This window comes from Takifugu rubripes, chromosome 7 (assembly GCF_901000725.2).
Source record: "Takifugu rubripes chromosome 7, fTakRub1.2, whole genome shotgun sequence".
In the NCBI taxonomy this organism is placed as follows: domain Eukaryota; kingdom Metazoa; phylum Chordata; class Actinopteri; order Tetraodontiformes; family Tetraodontidae; genus Takifugu; species Takifugu rubripes.
Genome location: NC_042291.1, coordinates 12,501,912 through 12,516,803, shown reverse-complemented (window position 1 = coordinate 12,516,803; position 14,892 = coordinate 12,501,912). Strand labels below are relative to the sequence as shown.

Below are 14,892 nucleotides of genomic sequence, written 5' to 3'. Positions count from 1 at the left end.
ATAGATAGACCCCAAGAATGCTGGGAAAACACACAACAGTGGGTTAAAATGCCCCCATTATGCTGTGTAGGACTTTAAGCTGCAACCAGTGTTTATTTTGATTTAAAAAGCATCCAGAATCTAACCTGCAGCAACCAGGGCTTTTCAGAGAAAACCAGACAAGTTAGCTGAGGGAACGTTGTGCCTTCCTGTGTCGGATAGAGGCTGATTTTATTCAGTTAAATACTCGTTTAAACCAAACGAACCATTTGTGTTGGCGTGAATGTGTTTCCTCCCCACGTGAACATTGAAACAACTCTCCAGCCAGAAGAAAGAGGGAGCAAACAGTCCTAACGTTAAAGCCCGGCATGGTGCTAACCGCGACTGACATCTCTTTTTTTTTTAATTGACCCTCTGTCAAATAGAGACGGGGATAATATTTTGTTAAATTATTCTCATTTCTCTGCGAATATCATTTCCATATATCTCCATTTCATGCCTTATTTATTACCTCCGTACAATTACCATGCAAACGACGTCTTAACTGTCACCTCTTTCTCTCTCTGAACAGTTTAGTAAATATCAAACCATATTTATTATTAATAAACTCAAGGCTGAAAACCCCCTTTTTTAGTCATAAATTATTCACATCCTCAAAAGCTTGGGGAATATTGGCGCCCTCTATTTGATGCCAGAGAAGCCAGTATAATTAAGACCACTGGCTTCAGTCAACACCAGAGCATCCCTCATCTGTCTGTCCATCTGTCTGAGACACAGGAGATCATACATTTCAATCGCAGCGTCTTTCCTGGTGACATTCTCTGTGAAATGGCTGTTGAGTTTATTATCCCACCACCATTGGGGGAGCTCCCCCCCCTGCTGTTTGACTGTCCACTCAAGCTCTTCTCTCTAGTTACTCATTGCTGGTTTCAAATCCACTCAATGGGGTCGAAGAGTTTAAAATAAATAAAAAGCCCAATGACTGACTTCCGGGCACCCAAACACAACTTAACACCACAAACACCCATTCCTGCATGCACACTCATTCTGACATGCTAATTCACCCACGTGCCCCCTCACTCTAACCTGACTTGGCTTCCCAGCTGTGCAAGCTGTTTCTTCCATCAACATGTGTTTACTGGCAGGGGACCCTTATGTTTGCATTACAGGGAGGCAATAAACAGGAAGGCCGGCCCCAGGGTTTAAAAACTACTGTTCGGAGGCTGGAGCGGAGTGTGCGCGTCAGTAGTGTGAAGTGTGTGTAAGGGGGAGGGTGGGATGAATCCTCACGAGGCCCAGGCCCTAACTGCGTGCTTCCGTCTTTATTTAAACACAGCACAGAGATGTCAAAAAAAGGGGTTTTGTGGGTAACGCCAACAGGAATCCACACATGCTCAAGTCCTATGTCTCTAGATTTTCACACTTTGATGAATTTTTTACGGTGTTATGGAGAGCAACCACCTGGCTGAGTTAACAGAGCAGCTGTGTGTGCGCGCGTGTGTGTGTGTGTGTGTGTGTGTGAGTGGGGGGGGGGGGGGGGGGGGTGTTAACATTAAATTAAATCGCTGCTGCTACAATACACATGCAAGTGAAAGACTGATTAACCAGATAACTGCGAGGCCTATTGTTTCGGTTAATCAATAGATCCTTGAATAACTAATGAGCAGCTTCAAAGAGGAGTCACATAAACAGCCACAGGCGAGCGATAGAGTCAGCTGTTCTCATCTTTTTTAGATAAGCCTTTAGCTTTTTGTTTGAAATATGATAATGATTCTTTTCTCTTCGTGTAAGCAGCCACTTGAACTACGGAACAAGCGGCTCTTTTTCAGAGCAAACAGTGGGACTAAAGGTGCTTCTGTGAGGTACTGCGTGGAGTGGTGTGTTCACCGAAATATTTCAATGTTTGTTCGTGCAAAGCTGATTCGGCTCAAAACAACAAACTAAAGTAGCTGGATTTATGCCCCTGTTGAGTCAGGGTTTTTTGTTTTCACCATTTGGCAAAACAGCTGCAGCCAATTCAAAACAACTAAATGTGCCTTAATTACATTTGCAGATCCGTTGGGTGATGAGAAATCGAACCGGATGCTCATTTCCAATAGTTAAGTGTCCTGTTAATTAGAAACTGACCCTCAATTGACAACAAAAAGTTTCATTTAGAAGGACAGATAAGTGAAACAAAGATACAAGCTGGGTTAATCTATGCTGGCAAGATAATATCACCTCCACCTGAGAGTGAGTGATGTATAAAACATCACACCAGCAGTTGGGAGGGCGACATCACAAAGCTGCAGTAGAAAGATTACAGAACTCGGTAGATTACAGGGAAGGAACAGATGCTCATATAGAGATGGATCCACAATATCAATAGTGCACATATTTGAGCACCAGCGTACACACTCATACAGAGTCTGTGTATGAATGGGTGATGTTGGTCTCAGTGGGCTGCTTTACCCAAAAAACAGGGAGGCAGTGATTTAAAATGGAAATTTGTTTAAAAGGCCCACCCTGTGATGGAGGCTCAGCCAATGGCTGTGCGTGAGTACCCCCCTCCCCCCTGCATCTGAGACAGGGGAGCTGCACCCACGCGGCCCCAGATCGATTCGGTACCCCGATACCACCAGATGACAGTCAGTGCGCATTTCTATCGCTGGCAAGAGTGAGTAACGGGTAAACAGAGAGGAGGGGAGAGAGAGACAGAGAGAGGGAGAGAGAGAGAAAAAGAGAGAGAAGACTCCAGCAAAGGAGGCGAATGTTAACTTCGCTGGTGTTCATCATTGCGCATTGCCGGCCAGGAGAAAACGCTCTGGAGCGCTGCGCGTTTTAAGAAGAAGAGCGTGGAGACGTGAAACGCAGCGCTCATTCATGGACTGCTCCAAGTGAGAGGTGTGCCTGCGTGACGGGGAGCGGACACGCGGGGAAAACAAGCCGATTCAGGGGGAGAAAGTTACTAACTGCGAAGATGCGCTCTTAACAGAGGGTCTCCAGACCGTTCGGACCACCCAGACTTGGTTTTACCCTGGATGCTACTGCGTAAAGCAGCCCCAGCGCGCTCGTCAGTCCGGTGACAGCCTGGTGCCGCGGCGGAACCACAAGCAGCTCAGTTCATTCGCAGAGACGGAGCGAGATAATCCTTTCACGCAACACAGTCGGTGACCAAATCTACTAAAATGACGTCTTTTTACCTCATCCTTTGCCTTATGGTCACGGGTAAGTTATGTTTTTGTCTGTTACAATCGAGACTTAGTTCGTGCGGACGAGGTGCACTGCGCTCCGTACTGGCGCGTTGCGTCAAGCCATCCAGCCGGTGGTTAAACAGGGGTGCAGCTGATATGCTGCAGTGCTACAACTCACTGCTGTTAATTGCTTGTAATTAGATTTGAAGGAGTGTTTCTATAACGGAGGTTTTAGTGTCTAGGAGCCCAGCTGGAACTAGGGGCGAAAGTGGCACTGCGTAATTCAGCGCAGCCGCGAGTGTTTTTCGGCTGTATTTTGCAGATGTGGGCGCACGAAAGGAAAGTTTCACTTTAAATGTTTTTCACTCGGAAGTCATCTTGGTGTGTGTGCGTAATGTGCAATGTTTTAGCGGTGGGAGCGTGAATTCTTAGGTCGAAGAATCTTAAGAAATTGAGCTAAATTAAAGATCTGCGGAGAAAGACCGCGCCGTAGAGGCTCCGCGTCGTGTTCTTCACGAAGTTTGCCAGCGCTGATTTAATCTAAACAAAAACAGTGTTGGACAGCGTAAAGTCATCAGATACGAGTGAATTCTTCTGAACTTTAACTCTGTAGTATTTCAAATTGCGATCTTTGCTGGGTGAATGGGGACATCCTTCCTCACGGGGTGGCGTTTTGGTGAGGAGAGGGAGACTGGTTAGAATGCCTGACTGTGTGCTTGTGTGCGTGTTTTCTTAAGACATGGAGAGATACCTCGCACCTGTCTGCCCTCACAACACCACCAACAACCCCTGCTGCACTTTGTTTAAAGATTTGATTTTTTTTAGACATACAATAGTAACACTGTAACAACGTTATTACTCAAGACAAAAATCCGACCATTGAAATGCTATTGGACAACACAATTAGTAGTTTTCCCTTTCGGATTTATAATTTCCTTTGCTATTACTGAAGAGCTCAAACTGCAGGAGATCTCAGAAAACTGAATATAAAAAATAAGAATCATCACGGAACAGTAGGCTCTCCACACAGCTGATAATGTCTTTTTAATTTATTGTGCAAACGTCTTGAAGCACCAAATAAGCTTCTGGCAATTAACATAAGCAACTGTTGACTTATCAGAGTGATTTCCAGTTGATAAACTACAGTTTGCAGTTAACAGTGTGAGAGGAGGTGGTCATTTCTAAATGCAATGAAAAACAACAGTAGGACCGAGACGTCAGAATGGAACAAAGGTGACTTTTAGCTGCTGTATTTAGGGTTTTTCCCCCTCTGGCATGATCAGGAGCATGCGTGCTTTGATCAGCTTTTTAAGATCACAAATGGCCAAGGGTGCTAAACGGGCCTTTGTTGTGAGGTCATATTTACCTTTGACTCTGATTTCCATGTGGTTTTTTCATTATTCAAAGCTCGGGGGAGGGAACCGACACCAGCAGACCTCTGCTCCCTGACGGACTAGCAACAGCTGGATGAAAAGGCGCAGCAGCCAGACAGTGGCATGTCCGACCGCCCCCCCCCCCCCCCACACACACACACACACACACACAAATAACAAAATAATAACAGCTGCCCCAATTACAGCCAAAGACACTTTAGAATTCACTTATTCTCATGAAAATCTGGCCACAGAGATGTCATGTGCGTGGCACATAGCACCAACCTCTATGTGCTGAATACGGCCTGATCATTTACTTTCTTGGAGAGTGCCCTTGGAGGAATTGAATTCCACAGTGCATCAGTATTCCGAGTAATCTTCGGCAAGCTTCTCTGTGGAACCTTTTGCTCTGGGTCGCCTGAGTCTCATTGGGCTAAGTTCAAAGGCTCTGCGCTGAGATTAAAAGTTCCTCTCCCTTCCTCTTAAGTCATGTTTCCTGTCATGTCTGAGTATAGCGTAACGCCATTGAAATGTGCGCGCCGCTCTTCTGCCGGGATGCAGCGAATGAGACTACAGGACACGAGGACGGGAGTGCACGTCCTCTTAATGGGCCAGAGGCGCCAGGCGAAGCTTTCACACAAAGGAACCTCATATTTCTGTGCTCTTTCGTACCTAAAGACCATTTCACCCTCCGGAATACTGCAGATCTGTTTGCAGATAATTGTGGCAACAGGGTCAAAGAGGCTGGTTTTAGGGGACGCTGCATGTTTCCTGAAGTGCTGTCATATTGTTAGAGCTCGCTGTGTTGCTGGGCTGCGTCACCAATGTCTTTGCGACTAATCCAACAAGCAGCAGGATAACAGTGAGCATCCTTAACCTTTTCTTCATCTCGTTACTCTTATCGCTCCCAGTCACACGCATGTTCTCTCTCTATCGCTCCCTCTCTCACACACACACACGTTCTCCCCATTTAAGCTTTCCATTTGTCTCCCTGTATTTATGTCATTCCTCTATACATCCTTTGGGTGGTAAGAAATTAGGGATAAATGGGTGAAGCGGGATAAATTTGGCTGTAGGAACCGCGGCCAACTGAGGTGCCGACGCAGCAGAATGTGAACACCGCTGAGTCTTGAACAGAAGTGTCTCTTGCATTATTTAGGAGGTGGAAAACATAAAGTAAGCCTATAGATGAAGTTTGACCCACTTTGCACTCCTATTTTATAGGAAAGCAAAGGTTGGAAGTTCGACATTGCTGTAGTGGTGTCCTTATTTATTTTTGATCCTCTAAGCTTGTTAACCAAACGACAAACTGTTAGCACTCGCCGTTGCCTTGTTTTCACTTTCATGATTCATTGGCTCGTGCAGATAAACACTAACAGAATTTAATAACCAAGATAGAGAATTACAATGTCTGCCACATCCTAAAGCCTTGCCATGGACACAATCATTGTCTCTCCGCTGTTCTTTGCAAACAAATACCCTCCCATCCTTGTGCACGCACTTCCTACGTGTACAGAAGGAGAAAGTGGGAAGAGAAAGGAAACAATGGAGGTTCATAATGTTGCCTGTGACTAATCAGCTTTGCAGCTTTGCCATGCGGGTAAACACAGATAAAGAACTTGGCAGCGTGTCCTCGGGCTTTGTTGTCAGCTGGTAGCAACTTAACTTGATGTGTACCTTGGTATGGGCTGACACGGGAAGCTGAGTTGGCCAGGTAGCAAAAGAGTGGACGGCACGTGTCTCCTTCCTGAATTATTTTTAACTGAATGCCCAGCCTCCTTTTGTCCTGGTGAGTGTCTGTCTCTGCACATCCTCACCTTGTCTTCCTCTGGGGCAGTCAGAGGATCCTAGGAGGAAATGACAAGGAATAAGACAATGGGGATGGGGGACACATGAGCTTCCTGCTACCGCCTAGAGCCTTCTTCCCCATTAGAGCACTTTAGGGTATATTAGCAGAGTGCAGACTGGTGAGGACAGCAGCGCAAACTTGTTTACTCTTTCATACGTCTATTCAAACACACTAATGGAAAGAACAGAGAGACAGAGGAACCAGGATTCTGTGCATGTCATTAAAACAGGCCCCCAAGGGAAAACAGTCACGTTTATACATTAGCAGCTATTCTGGGAAAAGACTTGGATTGCATTTATCTTGTCTTAAAATGCAAGTGTCACTGCCAGCTAAAGAGAGATGTAGCACCATCTCGGAAGATCCTGAGCCCAGAAGCGAACAAACAACTGAAAACTGCACGCACAGAGGAGCACACGTTCATTTTATTTCCCAATCAATTTCTATCCAGCATGACAAGAAACTCACATTTCCTGCCAAGGCAAATAAACCAACAGCAAATTGAAATTTATATTCTATATTGTCTGAATCTGTGGAATTCTCATCCGCTCGGTACAGGACGGATTCTTGCAAAAGAGAATCTGGGCTTAGGTTCTGGAAATTCTCCGTTAGCAGAACCATCAGACCACATTTATTTCACACTTAGGTGCTTGCTAAAACTATGATTTATGGTATGTGCAGAACATCCACAAATGACTCACAAGGAGCCGAGGGAAGCAACACAGAGGCACACTCAGAGGTCAAGGGCAGAGGATGATAAACTAAGACGAGTGTTTGGCATCTTCAGGGCTGTTTGCCCTTTGTGGAGTGATTAGTCAAAGTCCAAATGTCTAATTAATGATGCTCCAGCTCTCAGGACGCGCCTCTTACTAACCAGCTATGGGTAAAAACACTTTCAGCAAAACATGAAAATCCCCATTTGCCGCTCCCTTTATTGGCAATGGAAACATCACGTACCCTTGTGGTGCCACCGTTACTGGTTCCTTGAAGCGAGTGCTCTTCTGCTTTCTTTGTTATTCTTCTCTCAACCGCTCCTAGTGCTATGTTCAAACTGCCAGGGCCAATATTGTATTAGTGACTCAACTCTTAACCAAAATAGAGAGCAGACTGTTTGAGTCCCTTTTGTCTTTGCATGAAAGTCTCCTCTGCTGTTGCTGCTGGTCCCATCTTTGCATTTGCCACACATTGAAAGATTAAGAAAAGCGCTGCACTGCCTGTTAACTCCCCCCCCCCCCCCCCCCCATCCAACATCTCACATGGACAGAGCTCAACAACTTGTCTCTTGTCAGGCAGCCAATTAGCAGTCAAGTGAAGGGTGTCAGTCAAAATTTATTGATTGGGCTTTTAACTGCTCCTCCCTCATTGGCAAAACATGTTTATGTTACTGAGCTGCATGGAGACATAAAGAATAATGTAGCCTATAGGCAGGTAGGGGGGCTACTCTGCTTCTGTCTGTTTGGCCACAGCGAGCTGATGTGGAGACAGGACCGGATTCGAAAACAAGGGAGGGTGGGTTGGATAAAGAAAGAAAAGAAAGGCAGGAGGAGAGAGGTCAAAGGGATTTACCGCCAGGAACCTAGCATTTCAGGTAATGGATATGCATGTTTCAGTGTAATCCAAACCTGCTGTTCTTTTTTCCAGCACACCAGAGGTGAAAAAAACAACAAAGGTGCAAGTCTGAGGGGGATTAATAGAAAGTTGATGTCTCGACACCTCGGGCTAAAAATTCGATCTGTGCACAGGAAGTGGCTGTGTGCAGGTCTGCACATAGAGGGGGTATGAGGTTGGAGGAAAGAAAGTATATAATGTGAGGCTTTCTTCACATCTACCACATTCCTGTGAAGCCACAATAAGTCGAGCGAGCCAAAAACACATGGCTAAGTGCTTCCCAAGCTGGCTGAGGTGAACCTAGCACTCCTGCTGGAGAAAGCAGCCCAACCATTGTTCCAGCACATTGCACCCGTCTGACGGAAGCCATTGAGTGCGATGCAGATCCCGGGGGGGATGAGAAGAGAACGAAGCAGAGGAGGAGAGGGACTGATTGTTCCCTGCTCAGACTATCCACAGATGGGGCTACGGCACACGATGCTGGCTGTTTGCTTTAGAGAGTCCCAGGCGTTTGCTTTGCAGTGGCAGTGTACAGAAAGCTCCTGGGGATAGGGGAGAAGAGAGTGCCAGTGGAGACAACAGCGGGGTGGGGGGGGGGGGGGGGGGGTGAGTGAAAGCAAAATAAAGGAATGGAAAAAGAACCTTGCCCAATATGATGTCAGTGTGAATATAGTGTTTGTGCCAAGAAGGGAAGACAGATGATGCAGCCATACAATGATCAGGTGGTTGGGTGAGAGAGCATCCCATTTCCAAACAGAGATATAGAGCTGGTGAAAACAGAGCGGGGGGGAGAAAGGAGAGTGAGAGAGGATGAGGGAAAACAGGAAGGGATGAGATGCAGGGAGCCCTGGCTGCATCCATCATGTGGTTTGGTGCAGAAGCCATTTGTACCTATTGTTCTTCATAATTTGTTTTCTCAGAGGCTGCAGTGGGAGGGGTGACGGGAAAAGACAAAGATACAGCAGCCATTTATTTTTGCACTAATTACATAAGTGAGACAGCATAATTAGACATAAAGCTAAGTAGACAATAGGATGAGAAAGAGATGCACAAGAAGATAGACAGAGAGGTGTAGATGAATTCTAATGGCACAGAATCTTGGACCTTTCTGTTTCGCTTTTAGGAGTGAGTGGGAACACATTAAAAGAAGTAATGGGGGTGGAGAAGGATAAGGGGGAGGGAAAGTGAGCGTAAAGGAGATGGGGTGATTGAGGGGATAAAAGATAAGAGGGAAAGAGAGAAAAGCCCTCTTCAGACAGCACTCTGAGGCACAGCCCCGCACTGCTCTAGTAGTCACCTCATTTAACACACCTGCTCAGCAGGAAAGGAAGAGGGAGATGTTAGATGAAGTCGTAGGAAAAAGAGAAAGGTGCAAACAGGAGCAGAAGAAAGAGACGACAGCTCTCTTGATCGAAGGCGCAGAACAGCTACAGAAAGCTGTTTGTTGTGGCTTTTTTGAGAAGGTCTCTGTATGTGAGGTCAGGGTTGACCCGGCCTCCTGTTTTGTTCAGGCAACATGGCAATGTTAGCGCAGCCTAAAAGGCCCAGAGCAGGTTTGACATCAAGACAAGGTGAACCTGTTGGAAATCTGCACTTGTATCATGAAAAGGAAAGAAAAGCTGGATGCATTTGCTGTAATAAACCACAAAGATTCCACATCTGAGCTTTAGTACCGCTGACGGTTTAAAGCGTGCCAACGTAGTTGTGCATCGGCTCAGGTTCAAGTGGAGGCGGTACATGGGTGTGTTCGGCGCGTCGCTGGTCTTGATGCGGAGGAAGATAAATAGGCCATTAATGAAGCTACTCAATCACAAGCCAGTTGGAACAGCTGACCAGAGATTGAGGGGCAGTCAGGCTTGATTGGAGGCCTATTGAAGTCCGTTGATGGAAGCTCTTGAGCTGTCACACTTTAGATTAACCATTTACTGCACCACAGACCTTGGCCTAACTACCTTTCTTTCTCTTAACAGGCCTCTGACATGCTGGTAGCTCAGGTCAACCCTCCTATTATCCCAGGGAGTTCTTTAAAAGACAATTTAACCCAGTCTTTTGTCTAAATCCTGAGAAACTAGGAGGAGTGTGCGTGTGCTCGTGTTCACCGTGGTGCTAAATTTAAGTCTTGTATAAGCTTTCTTTGAGCATGTGATGTTTTGTTAAAAAGAACTGAAAGTGTCTCAGAACTGGCCCAAACTAGTTTGTTGGGTGGAAAGAGGCTGCAAGAATGAAATCAATGGCCCAATTCAACCAATTACAGCCATGACTGTTGCTGTAATGGTGTGGAAATGGGCACCAGTCATGTGGATCCCTTCTATACCTCCAGGCCAGGAGCCCAACTGAAGCTTCGATTCATTTCCTTCCAACTTTGATTTTTTTTTTTTTTTAATGTGTGAGGGTTGCAAAGTAGCTCTCATGATGGTGTCAAAGGAAGAGATTCCTCTATTTTACGAAATGGATGAGTCCACCATTCTGTCAGCTTCACCAGTGGACAAACATATTACTGGGGTGCAATTTTGTCCCACAAATAATGGCTTCTCTGGTCCCGTCTCCTTCCAGCTGCTTTAATCCTGGGTAATGTGCGAACAAGCAACAGGTTCACGATATAGCCGCAGTGTTAGCACCTGTATTTGTGCTGTATTTGTGAAACGGTTTGTGTGTGTGTGTGTATTTGGGTGTGTGTGTTTTCACAACAATGAAGGAATTTCATTAAATGCCTGCTGAGGTGAAGAGGGCCTTTCTTTTGCAGGGCATTGCTTTTTTGCTCCCCCTCCTGTGTCAACGCTCAACCCTCGATGACCAGAGCCTTTTCTCTCCCACACTGCTGCATTAATGAGACCGGTCTAATTAGTGGCGGTTCCATACAGGGTAACCCCAGGAACTACAGCACCATTGTGAGTTTGCCTAATCAGGGGGCCGCCGAAAGACTTGAAAAGCACTACATAAGGGTCGCACATACAGAGACCTGCTTGAACTGAAATTAGTGTTTTGGTTTAATTGGTAGATGCACGAGGGGGAATAAAGTGAAAATAAATGTGTTTTCAGAACCCAGGGGGGTGGGACCACAGTTCCTTTCTGTTTCACTGCCCTCCAGGAGGGTGTTTCCCAGGGGAATTGCAGAAAAATGATTCCGCTCTCCTCCATCCCTCTCCCTCACTTCCAATAATTCAGTTGCTCCAAGATTAGATTATAGCTCCCTGTTTTTCAGCTTGTTTTAACCCCATCGCTCAAATGGCTACCTTTGGGGCACAGAGATCAGCATGCAAACAAAAGAAAGAGTTTAGCGACCAAGGATGGCTCTTGTAAGAGTGCTTACCAAACTGTTTATGGAACTGCTGGCAAATACAGCACATTCAAATAAAAGTATATAGAAATATATAGACAATGAAGAGTCTTTACGAGGGATGTAAAGGAATCAAAGTGATGTGTGGTGAAACATCTGAGATGTGGGGCTCTAACGTGTGTCCCACAGCACTTAACATGCCCCCAGCCATTTCTCCTGGCAGTTAATTAGAATCCAATAAGGTTGCCGCCTGTTGGTCATTGTTCCTCCAGAGTGTTTACCCTTTTCCAGAGGCTCCATTCGTCGCTTAATCTGCTGAGAAGCTTAATGTCAATAGGTCAGGCCAAGATTCCAGAGCCCTCCAGAGAGAGGTGAGGATGGAGTGATGGGGCAAGGGGGAGAGGATCAAGAGGATGAAGGAAAGGGGTCATTTCTTGCTCTCCACTCAATATTTTTCTCAGGCGCTCCACTCTAGTTGTTGTTTTCTCCACCGCCCCGCTTTTCTCCCCCCTTGCGTCTCTTCTTCTCTTCTTTTCTTCTCACTTCTAATCCGTCCTCTTGATTGTTCTAAGCTGCTTTCAGCCAGCCCCTGGGAGGATGGGGGGGGGGCTTTGGAGTCTGTTTTAATTAAGATTTAAAAGATGACTCCCACAAGAAGAGAAGATTTAAGAGCTGGATGGCCTGAGCAAAGTAAACGAACGAAGGTAGGACTGATTGCATAGATGTCTCGGCAAATATCAGAAATCTTTAAAAAGGGACCGTTAAAGCACGATTATTTTACACACATAGATGCACGGGTTGCACCCACACATCCACAGCAAGGCTCTGAGGCATTAGAGTGGCTAAGCCAAATGGGATTTTTTTTCATTTGTAATCAAGCAGCAAAATCTATATAGATCAAGCTCAACTTCCTGTGATTCATACCATATCCTGCAAAGGGTGATGTGGGATCAGTGGTAGCCAGTGGCCAAGCTGGAAGTTATCTCCACACACTGTCTAATGATCGATCATCTCGCCAGATGGGCTTATCGTCCACTTGTTTATCAGAGCCACAAACCAGAGGCCTCCCTGTAAACGTGACCTGCAAAAAAGTTATGTTTTGGGGGGGATAGAATAAGCAAAAGAGTGTGGTTTGTTGTCCTCAGAGGATGTATAGGTGTGAGGACCACAAAAGAACTAATTTCCATATTGTGATTCTGTGTGGGTGATGATATAACCGTAGTGGAAGCTCTAAACGTTCCTGTTGGACACTTAATTAACAGCCTTATCACAACAGGACATGGGAAGGCTTCTCTGTAGAAGTCTGGCTATCAAAGATACAGGCACTGTTTACTCCTGCCTTGCAAACACTGCACCGTAAAGTGTCTCCATCTGTGCGCATTGCTGTGGTCTGAGAAACGGCGCATGCTGCATGTTTGGTCACACGGTACATATCCACCCCTAACTGAACCAGTCATCCCATGTAAAATCCAAAAGAACCACACCCTTCGAACAGCCCACACAATAAGGTGTTTAAGTTTAGAAGGTCAGACACTTGGGTGTAGCCGGTAAGGTGTTAAAGACCAGGCACCAGGCAAGGGTCGGGAGCCCAACCCCTGGCATTCTCTGTCTGATACATCCCAGCACACAGCCGCCATATGTCCAGGTTTTCACAGTCAATGCGCCACCCCCCACCCCACCCCACAGCACGACAAAGACCTATTCACAGCCCGTTGGCTCTGAGGAAATCGGCAATGCCATGGTGTGACCGGGCTAGAATGCATCACCCGTTCACCCTGTGTCTGTGGAAAAACACTGAAAAACAATAGGCTAGGAGACAGATAGAGGGAAAATAGGAGACAAAGAAGTTTACAAAGCACTTAACGCAGATAAACGTAAGCATGATCCTGCCCTCAGCTTGCTGCAGCGCCATCACATCTATCAAAGCCCCTTGAGATTCCCCCGGAACACTCTGCTTCTGTCACTCACAACTCTGTTAATAAGGCCAGCAGAAAATGCCAGGCAAGATATGCAGGGATGAAAGATCTTTCTCTCATGTTTCCTGCTTTGAGGATGTGTTTTCGGGTGTCTTGGGGAGGTGGGGTTAAAAGGCAGCTTTATAGGGTAATGCTGCATTTTATTAGAAATAATAAATTTGTGCACTTATAAAATAATATTTTGCATCCCGAATCTTGTTGTTTATCAGCTCTGAAGACTTTCTTCATCCTGGAAAAAGCCCCCACCAGCACTGCAAAAAAGGTATAGAAGGAGTCATCGAATAAAGTGTGAGGGGTTTCTGGTGGGGGCATTTATTGTTCATACAGTCTTTTATGGCAGCGATTAATAAACTGCAAAAAAAGGTCAAACGTCCCACGAAACAGTCCTGTACAGTGCAGTTTCAGTCCACATTGGCCACATCAAACCCAGCTGTGACGTCTCCCCAGCCTGGTCATACCGGAGAGACCCTCACTGAAGATTATCAAAGATTGATGCGATGTCCTAGTTAAAGAAAGGGGTGGGAGAAGGGACTGGGAGAAGAAGGGAACGTTTCAGCTCACTGTTTAGAGGTGTCACACACGAGCCGTCCGCCTGGGTAGCAAATGTCGAAAACTTTAAGCAGCTTGACTCCTACTTAACCTAAAGCCCTGATCCTGATATCTATATGGTGAAGCTGTTCAGCATTTTGAGGTCAGTGCTCTCATATGAGACTCAGGAAGCTCAAGACAACAACTGCACCTTCCATCTCCTCCCATCCGCCTCCTTCCACATCCTCCACCACAACACAACACAAAAACAAACCGACAGAACAAACAGGCAGATTATCCTAAATCCTTTTTCCCCCTGTTAACACACAACCTAAACATCTCTTAAATCCACCGTTCGCCATCATCCTGCGCGTTTCATGTTCAGAGTGCTTGCTTAATAATTAATTGATTAATTAGTTCTCTCATTAATCATTTATTCATTAATCATGGCCTGGTTTTTTTTTTCCAGAGGAAGCGACGCAATCTCAAAAAGCCCTGACTTCACATTTCATTCTAATTATGCTCTTTCACTAATCAACGCTTAAGAAATGGAGTTTCAGGAAATTAGTTTTCCTCTTCCTTTCTTTTCTTAACACAAAGCCGGATGTATTGAGGTCGGCAGGTAACCCCTCCTCCTTTCTGGGAAGGTCTTAGTCATCAGTAACTTTAAGGGAACGATTTAAGTTGCACACAATCTGATGAGCGGCACATAAAAATTGCTGCTAAATTAAAGCTTTTTTCCCTCTCTAGCACAAATCCTGATCACAGACTAACCACAGACGGTGATTAATAAATGGCAATTTGACGGCCATTTGTAAGAACAGAGAGGTGGAAGCACTGTGAATCACACACTTATTGTTACCAGTGGATCCATGGCTCTCCTGGGAGAGGAGGTAATTTGTGTAATCACCAGGAGTTATGTTCTCCGGACAGACGGATGGGATGAAAGCGCCTTTCTAAAATCATTTCTCCAAAGTGGTGAAGGAACGGGAGGAGGAAGCATCTCAAACAGGTTTAATTAGACGTGTTGTGCAGTTGTTTCTACTGGATGCAGGGTGCACGACGCTCTCTCTGAAGGGGCTCTTGTCAGCTGCTGACAAAGAGAATTATACACCAAATTAAAGAGGGCTCC

At 45.8% G+C, this 14,892-nt stretch overlaps 1 protein-coding gene across 2 annotated transcripts in view; it reads left to right on the top strand.

Moving 5' to 3' along the window:
• The first annotated feature begins 2,576 nt into the window (after positions 1-2,576).
• Positions 2,577-14,892, top strand: part of kirrel3l (kirre like nephrin family adhesion molecule 3, like) — a 30,026-nt gene continuing 17,710 nt past the window's right edge. For both annotated transcript variants that reach the window (XM_011605614.2, XM_029839269.1), the window contains exon 1: positions 2,577-3,186. In XM_011605614.2, coding sequence (XP_011603916.1) covers positions 3,147-3,186 — 40 coding nt within the window. In that variant the 5' untranslated portion in view covers positions 2,577-3,146. The remainder of the gene's footprint in view (positions 3,187-14,892) is intronic.